This window comes from Phaethon aethereus (assembly GCF_964289735.1).
Source record: "Phaethon aethereus genome assembly, chromosome: 14".
Taxonomy (NCBI): domain Eukaryota; kingdom Metazoa; phylum Chordata; class Aves; order Phaethontiformes; family Phaethontidae; genus Phaethon; species Phaethon aethereus.
The window spans coordinates 11,577,601-11,590,591 of record NC_138590.1 but is presented as its reverse complement, the minus strand read 5'-3'; the positions used below and the strand labels follow the sequence as shown (position 1 = coordinate 11,590,591).

Genomic DNA, 12,991 nt, shown 5'->3' with positions numbered 1-12,991 from the left:
TTGCTCACGGGGGAAGGAAGCAGCACGTGGTCCCACTCCAGCCTCTGTTGCCTACCAGGAAATCAGCAAAGGCTCAAGTGCTGCCTGCACCCCGTGGGCTCCCAGCCCCACTGCAGCAGAGGGAGATACGCACCCGATGCCCCTGCCCCATGGGCACCGGTAGCTCTCTGAAGCGGGACTGTGCCAAGCAAGAGCCCATGAGCAAGATATTCACACCAGCTTCAGAAAGTAATTTATTTTAACAAAGCAAAAGCGCTGGCTGCCACACAGAAAGGGAGTGGCACAGCACATTCAGTCCCAATGCCACAAGCCACAGCCAAGAGTCTTTCATGTCCAGCTACATCTGTCTCTGATGAATATCCTTCCTCCATTGCCAGAGGTTTTGTGTAGCTCAACTTGCTGGCACTGAGCCTATGACTGTCACCTGTCTGTCAGTCCCCGCTCGGTTCAGAAAATGACCACATCAAGCCTGCACTTGCAGGCAAACATGAGAAAAAAGGGCAGTCACTGCACATCCATCTTTTCCTGCTTGAGTGATGCAATGAAATCCTTGTACTCCTCGGCATAGAAATTCTTGTACACATTGATCTTTCTCTTAATCTGCTTGGGAGTATCCTGGTAGTAGTTCTTCTCATCTCGAGCCATTTCCTGTGACCAACAAGAGGGTAAGTCAGGGGAGTGGCCCCAAAAGCAGCCACCAAACGAGCTCAGCCATGCTCCAAAGGCCCACCCAGGCCAGCTGTGATCAGTGCCTGACTCAGGGATCTGGCCAAGGTTCAAAGCACTGCTTCCCCTTAAAAATCAGCTGACTCTGAAACAGGATCCAGGACAGAGAGGGTTAGCAATTCCCATCCCACAGAAGAGCCAGGAGTAAATGGCTCTGGGTGCTCCTCACTCTGGGACAGCCAGTATTTACCTTGTAGTTCTCCCCGTGGTTCTGTATCATGTATCGCACGTAGTCAATGAGGTCTCGTGAGAGTGTGTTTGACTTCTTCTCAGGGAGACTGGCCTCATATTCCATCTCTAGGCAGAGGACAGAGACACTGTCAGGCAGGCAGAGAGGGGAAGGAAGCAAGCAGCACCTCAGGGGTCCCCAGCCTTTTCCCAAGACCAAGCCCTGCCCATATTGCAGAAAGGAGGTGGCTCCTACGGCTCAGCTGCTTGCACACACAGGGCTGCTTCCCAGCACGATCATGCAGGAAAATAAACAAGACAACGGTCCTCCACGTAGGCTGCAGGCATCCTGGACTGCGTTGCAGCTCCTCTCCAAGGAGTGGAGCCTTTCTGCCCAGGCTGCAGAGCGCAACTGTTCAGAGCTGCCCAGCCCACCACTAAAACATGTGGGGTACTGCGGCCACAGTTTCTTGCCACCCTGGTGCCACACGCCAGCACGTTTCAGGTGACAAGAGTCCTCTTGGGGCTACAAGTAGAAATACTGCAAAAAAAGCAGAATAGGAGGAAAAAGGGAATTCATGAGACAGAGGACACATGGGAACAGCAGAGTTGCTGGCTTGGCTCCTGGCTCAGGTCTGGCCTGGCTGGGAACCCCCAGCTGACTGCTGCTAGATGCGTACTCCTCTACAAGCCCACAAGCCTGGGCAAGAATTAACACCCCTCCCTGCTCCTGGCAAAGCACAGCAGCAAAGGCAGCAGAAAGATGAGAGACAAAATAACCCACAGGGCCTTGGGAGAACCCCAAATGCAATGGTAGTAGTGCAGTTCAGCGGGAAACCCATCAAGGCTGGAGGTGGTGAAGAGTTCCGTGGGGAGGACAAAAGCAGCACTGACCATTCACCACATAGGGCTTCCGCACTATTTTCCTTCCTTGCTCCCGTCCATCGCTTTCCACTTCTATCCCCTGTGTTAAATGAGAGAGAAAGCAACTCAAGAAAAGCCCATTTAGAAGAGAGCTGTGTCCCCATACATTGCTCCCAAAACTCCAAACTGCTTATACAATAGCTGCAAGGACCAGGAAATCTCAGCTGGTTTAAGCAGAGCCTTATTTGCACCATTAAGCTAGCCCATGGGCACGTCAGTCACCCGAGCAATACTCTGTGAGTGGAGACAACTGTCAGGAGAGGTCAATCCTGCTTTTTTTCATGAGTGTGACATTTTGTGAGGCCACCTTTTGCCTGGAAGTGTTGCCCACCAACGCAGGCACGCCAGGCTGGCGCTGCTGTACACAAAGAGGCTTTCTTTCTTATCAGGAGGAACTCTGCTCCAGTGCTCTCAACCCCACCTCTCTCTGGCAAGTCCCAGGAGATTGACTGACGTTATTTACACTTGTTCCAAAGCCCATTATTTCCCTGTGACACCTTAGTGTGTTCCCACGCCAAGATCTTGGTAAGAAAATCATATCAACAGAGATAAGAAACCCATCCACCTACAGAGACTGATCCAGAGCCACCTGACCCGCACTCCAAGGCAGGCAACTCTCCATGCTGCTTTTCCCCAGCCTGGCTTGCATGTCCTGGGGGAGGACTGACCTTCTACCCCCCAGAAAGCAGCGGCCCTGGCCGAGCCTCACTACCTTTCCCTGGCGGCACAGGGCACGGCCACACTTACCAGCAGCTTCTTCTTGGGGATGGGGACGGCCTTGTTGGGATCCTCGGCCAGGCCCATCTCGGCCAGGTTCTGCGCCACCGACTTGGTCGGGTCCCAGGCATGGCGGATATGCGAGCTGCAAGAGGACAGGCACCGCCATCACGGGCTGCGGACACCCTCCCCACAAACAAATGGCCCCGAAGCGACCACCAAGATGTGTAGTAGGTGCCCCCGGGGCACCCACTCCCACAGGGCGGCGGGGCCACGGCCGCCCTGCCCACAGCCCACGCACGGCCCCGCGCCCCCCGGGTGCCCAACACCGCGGCCCTCACCAGGCGATGCGCGGGGCGGCGCGGCGGCGGGCGCTGCGGTAGAGCCGCTTGCGGTTGAGGTTGTAGGAGTACTTCTGCCGCCGGCTCTTCCCCTTCGCCTTCGGCATGGCGGACGCACGCCGCTGCTTGCTGCTGCTGCTGACACCGAGCGCCGGGGCGCGCGTAGCAAGGCCGCGCCGCAGAGCACCACGGAAAGTGTAGTCCTGCGCCTGCACGGCCGCCGTGCTGGCTCTCACGCCGCGGACTACAACCCCCGGCATGCCCCGCGGCAGGGGGGCGGGGCGTACGGCCTGCCAGGAGCGGTCCCCCCAATTGACCGCCGGGAGCGCGCACCTTCCTGGCTACGGCAGCCGGGGAGGGTGGCGGGTGGTCACCGTCCTCTGCGCGTCGCAGCCATGGCGGCCGGGCCCCCGCCGCCACTGGAGCGCAGCCCGCTGCCTGTGTTCAGCGAGGAGGGCTTCGGGGACAAGTTCATGCGGAAAACCCGCGAGAACCCCCTAGTGCCCCTCGGTGAGGGGGGAGAGCCGCGGAGTGACGCGGGGGGGGGCGGGGAGGCTGCTGTGACGGGGAAGGGCTGGCGCGATGCGGACTGGTGATGGGGGAAGCCGTGAGCAGTGGGTCGGCCCCTCTTGAGCCGAAACCCAAGGGGCTGCCCTCGGGGAGGCAATTTTTGTTTGAGGGTATCGTCTAACCAGACAGCAACGCTCACCGCGGGGGGATGTGGGGAGAGGCGAGGAGGCGTGAGCAGATCGTCGCAGCCCCTGCCCTGCTCCACTGACCCGTCCCTTTGTCCCTTCCGCAGGCTGCCTCTGCACTGTCGGCGTCCTGACCTACGGACTGATCAGCTTCAAAAGAGGCAACATCCGTCAGTCTCAGCTGATGATGCGGGCACGTATCCTGGCCCAGGGCTTCACCTTCGTGGCCCTCCTGGGAGGCATGGTGGTCACAGCCATGAAATCTAGAAAGTGAAGTCAGGCAGGAGAGAACTGCAGCTGCAGGCAAGCACCCACCACCCCAGCTGTCAGGGTAGATTCTGACTGCGGATGGAGTTTTCTGAGAGACAGTTGTGATGTCTTGGTGGAGCCTGTGTCAGAGAGGCTCTCTGTTCCAGAGCGCTGGAAATGCGTCTAATACACCTCTGTGATTAACCTGAAATTTGGGCTGTGGCACTTTTTTATTTCCTCAGAGCTTATCCTCCTGCAACACTGGAGACTGCACCTCACTGGGGCTCTCCACCCCGTCAGACATCTTGTCCCTGCTTGGTGCTGTCACAGTTTACTAAAATTGTGTCCCTTGGGTCATGGTCTGCACTAAGGTGTGGCTTTAGTTAGGCAGTGCACTAGCATTTGAGAAATGAGCTGCCTGGGTAGGAGGGAACAGCTCTGTTTATGGCTTGATCCTAGCAGGACAGTTCATAAGCAGCGGGTGAGTTGTTTGGGGAGAATATGTAATCTGTTCCATTGCAACTGGTGAGTAATAAAGTGAATTGCAGTGAAATTCTGACTGATACTGGATTGCAGAGCATTGAGAAGCCAGAAGAGTAAACAGTGTAGGAAGGAAAGGGAGTAGGCACGGCTGCCTCAAAGCTGTGGTGATGCAAGCAGGACACAAGAGATGTGACTCCTGTGAAAACAACTTGGGAACTTGCCTTTCCAAAACAGAGCCTGGCTGCATTCTCTGGGATGCACTGCTGCTTCTGCTGCTTTTGCTGCACAGCCCACTGCTTCACGTGAGCTGGAACTGGCAGCTGAGCAAGTGCCCTGTTCCCAGAGGGAGCTGCACTGCCTGTGTCGTGACAAACCGTCACAGGCAGCTCCAAGTCCTGCTGTTGGTGTTGGATCATTTGGATCATACCAGGGGTTTGGTGTGAGCATCAAGGCTGTGCTCTGCTGTGTCAGGGCTACAGGGCCGGAAAGACATGGAGCCATAGACTCTGCTCCCTGCATGGCTGCAGCAGCTCATATCTGTTTGTAGGCAGAGCGTATCTGCGGGGGAAAGGGGCATAGACACCACTAACTGTGGTGCAGGGCCTCCTCTCGTTGAGCTGCCTGGGGTGCTGCTTTTGGGTGTCTGCATGTTGGTGCTTGCGCCCTGGCCCTCCCTGGCCTGCAGTGGCTTTGCAGCTGCTGATCCTGCTTTGCCCTTACAAGCTTCTCTGGAGGACAGGGTGAGGGGTAAACCTACTTCTGCCTGCAAAGAAGCGCTTAGTTTGTCCTATCCAGGGAATTGTGCTGTTGGGCCTCCGCAAGGAGAGAGGGAAGGCTCTTGCCCACCAGAGCTGACTTCTGAGACGCAAGGGTGGGGGACAAACTATTGCCAGCACTGAGCAGGGTGAGCTCTGCCTCGGCACTGGGGAGCCTGAGGCTCTGCTGCTGCCTGCATAGAATGTCTTTGCCAGAAGAAGCCGCTTTTGGCTGCCTCGCTGGCACTTTGAGCCCCGCCAGCTTGGAGCAGGGGTGTGAGAGGCAGCCAGTGGCCAGATCTGTGAGCCACCATCCTGTGGCAGCCCGGGCAGCCTGGAGATGGGCACAGCAGACTGGGGAGCAGCTCGGCCTGTCTGGACAAGCAGCAGCTTGCCACTCCCTGGGGGCAAAGCAGAGCTACCAACGCCCCGCCTAGTCCTGCTGCTGCTGTCTCCTCCAGCCAAGCGCAAACCCTCTGGCCTTTGTTCCTATTTTTTCCTGTAGGATGTGGCTCCTGCATCCCCATCCTTTCCACAGAAGGCTCTAACTGTGGATCCTCCCAAATACACGTGTGTGTTGCTGAAGTAGAAAGATGACAGTGCCCCGTAGAAGTGGAGATGTCGGTTTATTGTAATAGGTAATTTGAACAGTCACAGATACCAAAGCTGAGGGGATGTGGAACAGCTGTGGGCACGGCTCCCCCGGAGCTGGCTGACCTTGTCTGACACGGGGTGCACAGCAGCTGGGGGACCCAGGGGTCTGGCTGCCTGTGCGGGCTGGAGGGCTACAGCGCAGGGGGCTCCCTGCCTGTGGGAAGCAGCCAGAGGCGCTGCCCACTGCTCTGCAGTGAAAGGCAGAGACAGGCAGCTGAGTCCCGAGGTATCCTGCATCGGCATCCATCCCACACCGCAGCAGAGCTGCCTATACATGCTGGAGTGCAGGGGGACAGAGTAGGAGCGATCAGCCTACGGAAAAGGCGACACAATCTCAGCACACAACACCAAGTGACTCCCTATGCACCCATTTCCCTATCAACCCTGCTGCTGAGCCTGTGTCCCAGAGCCAGCGGTGCCCAGTCACCCCACGAGGGCTGCAGCAGCAGAGCAGACCACCTTCCTGATTCGTGGAGCCATAGCTACAGGGCAGGAAAGCTCTGCATGCTTGCTTTTGCACTGAGCAGGGCTTTGCAGTGAGGCTCAAACATTTTGTGAGCTCTGCTCCATGTCCTCCCAGCCCACTGGTACAAGCCCTTCCCAAGCCCCCAGTAGGCCAGACCTGGGGCACAGGGTAGGTGCGCCACAGTAAGGTGCGTACAGGCCTGCCCGTCTCCTGCTACAGAGGGGTTTTGCAGGTTTCCTGGGCTGGGCCACCAAGCTGGAGGGGCGGGTGCTGGACTCATCAAGCAAAGGAGAGAAAGATGGTGTTCATGCTGGAAAGCATGTGCCTTGTGGGGCAGGGAGCAGGACTGAAGTATCTTGCCATGCTGCCCTAGGCATGCATATCCAGTGGGGGCCAGGGAGAAGCCATACAGCAGGTGCAGACTAGATGTGCAGGTTGTTCTCCAGGGACAGCACAAGCCCCAGCACCAGAACTCTGCCCAGTCCTGCTCTGGGCTCCTGGGTTAGGGAGCTGGGGGCTCAACCTGCCCCACAGCAGCTAGACCTTCCTGCCTGCTTCCCTGCAACTACACAGCCCATCCTAGTTTCAGAGGAAGGAGCAGAGCAAGGGTGCCTGAAGCCTGGCACCCCACATTCCCAACTGCTGGTGGCCTTGGGGAAGGGACAGAAAACATCCTGCACAGTCACCCCGTGGCCCCTTCTCAGAGCCCTGCACAACCATGCTGCCTGGCACCAGCAGCCCCACAGGGCAGATGGGACACGGATACTGCAACTGCTGCTCAGAGCCCTGCCAGCTTTTTGGGGTGCACAGCCAGGCTGGGGAGAGGTCTGCTGGGCTTGGGGCAACTGCTGGCAGTCCTGGCCCAGCCTGGGTGCCTGCACTCCCATTCCTGAGTCCCCACTAGCCTGGCAGCATCACGCTGCGGCCGTGCTCCCTTCAGGACCTTGCAGTGAGGAGCCGAGTCAGGGCCGTTCCTCCACCCTCCCAGCCCTGCAGCCAGCTCTGCTCTAAACCGCCCCAGAAAAGCAGATGGGAGCCAGGGGTGCCATTAGGATTGCTGCCGTGGGGTTAGGACACAGGCCCAGACACGGGGCTGCCATGCCTGCAGCTGCCCAGCACCAGGACAGCTGCAGGCAGGTGTATTACCAGCATAGGGGTGAGGTGGGGAACACGAGTTGGGAGTGTTCCCCCCCAACTCAGCCGGACCCCTGGGCACAACCTCCTGCAGAGCCCAGGCCAGGGGCTCTCCCACTAACTCAGGTCTGCCACCCAGTGTTGTTTCCCAGGGAAATGCCACAGTAATAAATAAGTGTAAAAAGAGACCAATGCACCTTTTAAGCAAAGGAAAACCATGGGGAGAGTTACAACCAGTGACTCGAGCGCAGCCGAGGCACACACCAGGGAGTAGGGGGCAGGCAGGGTGAGGCCCCTCCTGGGCTGGCCCCATGAAGCCGCCTGGCTCGGTGAGCCTGGCCTTGCCCTGCTGCGCTCCCGGCTGTGCCACGCAGCAGCTAGCGGGACAGGGGTGTCTGTTTGAGAGAGATGAGCACCGAGCGCATCCGCGAGACATCCTTGCTCTGCTTGCTGCTCTTGGGATTGAAATCACAGAGCTGGGCCACCTTCTCCCACTCAGAGCCTGGAGTTTCCTCCTTGGACTCCTTCAGGAATGCTTCCTCCGAGGCCCTGCAGAGACATTGAGGGTTGTCACCGGCAGAACCCTTTCCAAGGAGACCCTCCCCTCTGTCTGGGAACCACTCATGTCCCTGCTTCCTGTCCCCTTGCTCCAGACAATGAGCTCAGCATCCTCTGGGATCCAGAGACACATGATGCTCAAGGCTGCTGTTGGCTGCACTCACCCAAGACATCATTCATCCATCATTCATCTGGCACTGGGGTGTCTGCCTGCTCCCAAGACTTCTCCACCCCTAGAGCAGTCCCCCAAAAGGCACAAGACCCCACGGCTTTGCCTCTTCAACCAGCCATCACATCACAGGGGAATTTCCAGGAGCTCCACTTGCCTCCTATGACTCTAACATTTGGAGACATTCAGCTGCATCGTCCTTGCTCCGGGACCTCACCAGAGCCCAGTACCTCCCAGCATCCCCCCTTCCCTTGGGTGGGTAGCCAGTGCTGGGGCCAGGACCCCCAGACCCTGTGGGGCAGGATACAGTCTGCAAGAGGCACGTACACATAGCCAATGACATCGGCGTCCGGCTGCTGGTAAAAGGCTTTGTCAGCGATCCTAGCCCCCGAGGCACAGACAGAGAGAGAGCGCAGAGCAGACAGGCAGGCAGAGGGTTAGAAAGAGAGAAACAGAGAGGGGGTTAGCATCCTCCCACAGAGTGTGACCCACTCATCACAGCATACATCGCACCAGGAAAAGCAGCCGGTGATGGCAGGGCTGCACAGATAGTGCCCCAAACCTGCCTCGATGCGAGGCCCACGCTGGGGCAGGAGGCACTGAGATCCCAGGGCGATCCCAGTGTGGTCCCAGCCAGGGCAGGAGCCTCGAAGCCCTGGGACCTCTCCCCTTGCCTGGCAAAGCTCCATCCTCACAGGGCTGGGCCCCACTGTGGGGACAGAAGCCCCCAGACATCCCAGCAAGGCAGATCTGGCTGCAAGCAGCTCCTGTCGCAGCCCTTGCAGCTGTGCTGACCCTGACATACCTGTTGTTTGCCCGGTTCTTCTCCACCTGCTCATTCTGACGCAGGTTCCACTCCTCCAGGTCCTTCTTGGCCTTCTCACGCCATTCCTGCTCAGTCACCTTTGATGCCGCATCTAAGGCCAGGGTAAGACAGACCCCATCAGACAGACTGGCACCCATTGGGTCTGCTGGGCAGCCCCTCGGCAGGCAGGACAGCTGCAGCCCCACAGCCCTGGCCACCAGTCCCCGCTAGTTCTGTCTGAAAGGCATCACTCCCCCAAGGACAGCAGATCTTTGGCAGGGGCACCCGCACAGCATGGGGTACAAGACACCTCTCTGGAATGCAGCAGGGTCACCATCAGGTGAGGGACCCCAAAGGCCCCAACTGCCACGTTGTGGTGTGCCACAAGCATGGCCACACACAACCTTGGGTCTCACCCAGCTCCTCCAGACGCTTCTTCTGCTCCTCCCTCCATTTGCGGATGCTCTCAGGTTCCTGCGTCAGCCGGTCAGCTTTGGCTATGGCTGCGTAGGCATCCGTGGGGCCGTTGGACTCCTGCAGGAGAGGAGCACCTCACCATCAGCACCAGCTCCTCCCACAGCCCAGCCCAGCCACCTTGATGGGTTGGCAGCAGGGCAGGACTCCACACTCCCAGCACTCAGACAAGCCAAGATAGGAAGTAGGGAGGGTGACAGCCTGGGACATCTGGGACAGTGTCCCCAAAGCGCTGCTCAAGCTGCTGTCCCAGCTCCCAGGCCCTGTCACCCAGAAAGACTTCCCAGCATTTCCCTCCTTGACTTGCTGATCGCTGCCAACACAGCTCTTGCGTCCTCTGACAGCCCCACAGCAGAGGACAGCCACCGGCTTTGTGACATGCTCCCCACCAGCACTGGACTTCCCTGGCCCTGACTTGGGCTGAGGCAGCTCCAGGACTGAGCATCATTACAGGCTTGGCCACAATAGACAGCAGAGTCCAGGCAAGAGGCAGGGCCCAAGGTAGGTACCATGCTCTGCCTGGACACCAGCCCGCAGGCAAGAGCCTCCCTTGGTCCTCCGAGCCGAGCTGCCTGTATGGCTCCTGCCAGGCTCAGCACTTCTCCTAACACCTTCCGCTGGCCAGGAGGCCCAGCCCGACATTGAGCTCAGCAATGAGATTACAGATCTCCTCCAAGATCCCCAATCTAATTAAGTCTGCCTCATCTCTAATGTGATTATGATCCTGTAAATTAGGCACAGACAATGCACATGCCACTCTGCTGGGCAATGAGTGGGGTGAAGGGCTTGTCAGATGCTGGCACAGCTTCTCCTATAGCAAACAGAGCTGGGCTTCATGCTCCCAGAGGGAGCTGAGACAGGTGGCCCTCATGAAACACACTTGGAGCAGGTGGGTTTAATGGGAGATGCTGCCAGAACTCATCAGCAAGGTCACAGCAAAGCAAGTGCCCCATGGCAGCCCTGTCTTTACTCTCGACTCTGCCAAGAGATGCTCCTAAGAGGCCTCCAGGAGCTACCCAGGCTGGACAGAGGGGGCTTCTGGTAGAGAATGGAGGATTTGCCATCTGCTTTTAGGGTCTGGCACTCCTTCAGGGCACAGGCCACTCACAAACAGATTTGGGGCTGGTCATGGCAGGCAGGACCAATCTCTCCTTTAAGCAGGGGTGAGAATGGAGTGGCCAGGATTCCCCGACGAGACCCAGACCTTCCCACGAACGCCATAGCTGTTCTGGGACCGGATAGCAAAGTCCAGTCAATCCTGGGGGCACACCAGCAGAGTGCTGGCCCCATACCCACCCAATCCCCCTTAGTACCACTGGGCTGGGGCAAGGGGCTGAGCTCTCACCTGAAAGACATCTCCATTGACAGTGGCTCCTCCATTCTGGAAACCAGCTAGAGAAAAAGGAGAGAGAAAGAGAAACACAACTATGGCAGCTGCAGGTGATCCCAGAGGGGCTGGTGTTGATGAAAAAGCAGCAAGTCAGTTCCTGTGGGATGTGGCTGTGCCATTTCCAGCCCAGCACACCCATCCAAAACAGCCCCACATGCGTGGGCCAGTCCCTGTGATCTCCTGACCTTGCTGGAATTCAGCCAGCACCTCTCTCTCCCCCAGACAAGCCTCTCCGGACATTTATGTCTTTATGCTGTTTTCACTGGTGTTTTATCTTATCGGAAGATTAGGGAAACTGTTCCAGGCACAGGGATGGACACAGGCAAGTGCTCTGACTGTAGAAAGGCAACCTGACCAACCCCAGCTTGCTAGTGGCCAGGCACAGGCTGCCAACGGATACAGACAGGTGACCCAGAAGCTGTCAGCTGAGTGCCCAGCAGTGTGGGGCTGTGACAGGAAGGCAAACCTGCTAGGGAGAGAGCCCACAGGAACACTGCAGTGTGTTCCACCAGGACAGGAGGGCAGGCATGCATGCCAAGGTCCTCGAGAGCCCACCTCGGGGGATGCCCCTGGGATAAGCTGCAAGGTTAGGGCTGGGAATGAGGCACCACTGAAACCCACAGCTGGGGTACAGCCCCATCTTCCCCCCAGCCCCAGAAAACAGAGTGAGCTGCACAGTAGGGCTGCAAGGCCAGACTCATTCAGGGTGCTCTGCTGCTTTGAAGGAGGCAGACTCCAGGCCCTGAGCTCTCCCCAGTGATGACCACAGGGCTTCTACCAGGCAGCACAGGCACATGCAGCTGCACAGCCACAGCACAGCTCAAGCAAGCGCTGTTCCCATGGTGCTTGCCCCCACGGTGCAGCTCCAACTACACCTTGCTCCAGCCTGTCTGACTGCATTTATCACCATGGCTGTCAACACCTTGTCAGGCCCAGGTCTGCCTCTGCGGCCCTATGTGCGGAGAGGTGAAACCACTGCTCTGCAGCCAGCACAGGAAGGCTCTGTGGGCCTGGGTTAGGGGAAGGAGCCAGAATACTGTGGCAGCAGCATCCCTTGTCCATGCAGAGAGCAGACCTGAGCCCCTGCTACCTACCAAAGCCCCGCAGACTGGAGGCAAAAGATCAGTATTAGCACGTTCTATCTGCAGGGCCTGGGACCACAATGTCCCCAATGGAAATGCCTTCCATTTTGCACCCCAAAGGGCTCTCCTGTCTGTGGGGACAGTGACACAGCTGTCATTGCTCCTCAGCTTCGCCTGGATGCCTCTCATGCTGCCCTGGGTAGAGGCACTGAGACATGGAGACAAGATTCCATCCAACCCAGGGAACCCAGCCTGAGCACACGGGGAAAAAATCATCCCACAACTGTCAAGTCCCAGTTCAGGATTCACCCCACATCAAGCCCTTTGGGACCAAGCACAGGTCCTAGATAGTCGCTACTGGGATGTAGGCCTGGTCCACTGGTGAACCCTGTCACTTGCCCACTGTGGGGGCAGCAGGGACCCCATCACCCGCTGGGGATGCTGTGCATCCCACGGGGAACCCCAATCCCACGGGGGCGCAGCCTCGAGGGAACCCCTCCCTGAGCTTGGGGCAAGAAGGGGCTCAGTCCTCCTTTACACCCAGGGGGTGGCAGCCCCCCTCCGCGCCCACCGGGCGCGCAGTCAGGAAGGCCCCGCGGGGCCCCGGCCCTGCCCGCCCAGCGCGGCGCTCACCCGGTTCCGGCGGGGCCGCCTGCCCGGCCGGGGCGGCGGCCGATTCGCCGTCGGTTGGCCCGAAGCCCTCGTCGTTCTCAATGCCCGCGATCTCACTCTCCTGCTGGGCCAGGAACGCGGCGGCCGGGTCCTCCTCGGCGCCGGCCCCCTCGGACGAGGAAAAGAAGCCGAAGTCGTCGGCCATGGCCGGCCCGCCCGCCCGCTCCGCTGCTCGGCTCGGCTGGGCTGGGCCCGACTGGGGCCGGGCGGAGCTGTCACTGCGGCGGTGGCAGCGGGCGGGGCGGCCGCGCTGACATCAGCGGCGGGGCGGCGCCGCTGGGCGCGTCCTGCTTCCCCGCCTCCCGGCGCTTCGCCCGGCCGCCGGCCGGGGCGAGTTGCAACCCGATAGCGGCCGGCGCCAAGCAGACTCCCAGCCGGAGCTGGGCACGGCCCCACCGCGGGCCTGGCGGACTGTAGCTGCTCGGTCGCCTCCCCCTGGGCTCGCAGGCCCGTGGTCCCGGCCACACCCACGCGCGCACTCGTAGCTCTCCGGGGCGGGAGCGGGCGGCCCCTCACAGCCACCATCTTG

At 59.2% G+C, this 12,991-nt stretch overlaps 3 protein-coding genes across 4 annotated transcripts; 1 reads left to right on the top strand and 2 right to left on the bottom strand.

Annotated features, from left to right (window-relative positions):
- Nucleotides 1-504: 504 nt before the first annotated feature.
- On the bottom strand, nt 505-2,983 carry NOP16 (NOP16 nucleolar protein; the record flags this gene model as incomplete). Its single annotated transcript, XM_082006336.1, has 5 exons — nt 505-648; nt 917-1,023; nt 1,789-1,858; nt 2,566-2,680; nt 2,877-2,983. 5 exons carry the CDS (start codon nt 2,981-2,983, stop codon nt 505-507), a joined length of 543 nt encoding a protein of 180 aa, XP_081862462.1.
- Nucleotides 2,984-3,271: 288 nt separating this feature from the next.
- On the top strand, nt 3,272-3,845 carry HIGD2A (HIG1 hypoxia inducible domain family member 2A; the record flags this gene model as incomplete). Its single annotated transcript, XM_082006310.1, has 2 exons — nt 3,272-3,386; nt 3,679-3,845. The coding sequence occupies 2 exons, from the start codon at nt 3,272-3,274 to the stop codon at nt 3,843-3,845; spliced, it is 282 nt and encodes a 93-aa protein (XP_081862436.1).
- Nucleotides 3,846-7,497: 3,652 nt separating this feature from the next.
- CLTB (clathrin light chain B) lies at nt 7,498-12,607 on the bottom strand (the record flags this gene model as incomplete). Of its 2 annotated transcripts, XM_082006422.1 has the most annotated exons (6): nt 7,498-7,861; nt 8,367-8,420; nt 8,845-8,956; nt 9,261-9,378; nt 10,664-10,710; nt 12,424-12,607. In XM_082006422.1, the coding sequence occupies 6 exons, from the start codon at nt 12,605-12,607 to the stop codon at nt 7,690-7,692; spliced, it is 687 nt and encodes a 228-aa protein (XP_081862548.1). In that variant the 3' UTR covers nt 7,498-7,689. The 2 variants fall into 2 exon arrangements, with proteins under 2 accessions (XP_081862548.1, XP_081862549.1); XM_082006423.1 differs by lacking the exon at nt 8,367-8,420.
- Between the last annotated feature and the right edge of the window lie 384 nt (nt 12,608-12,991).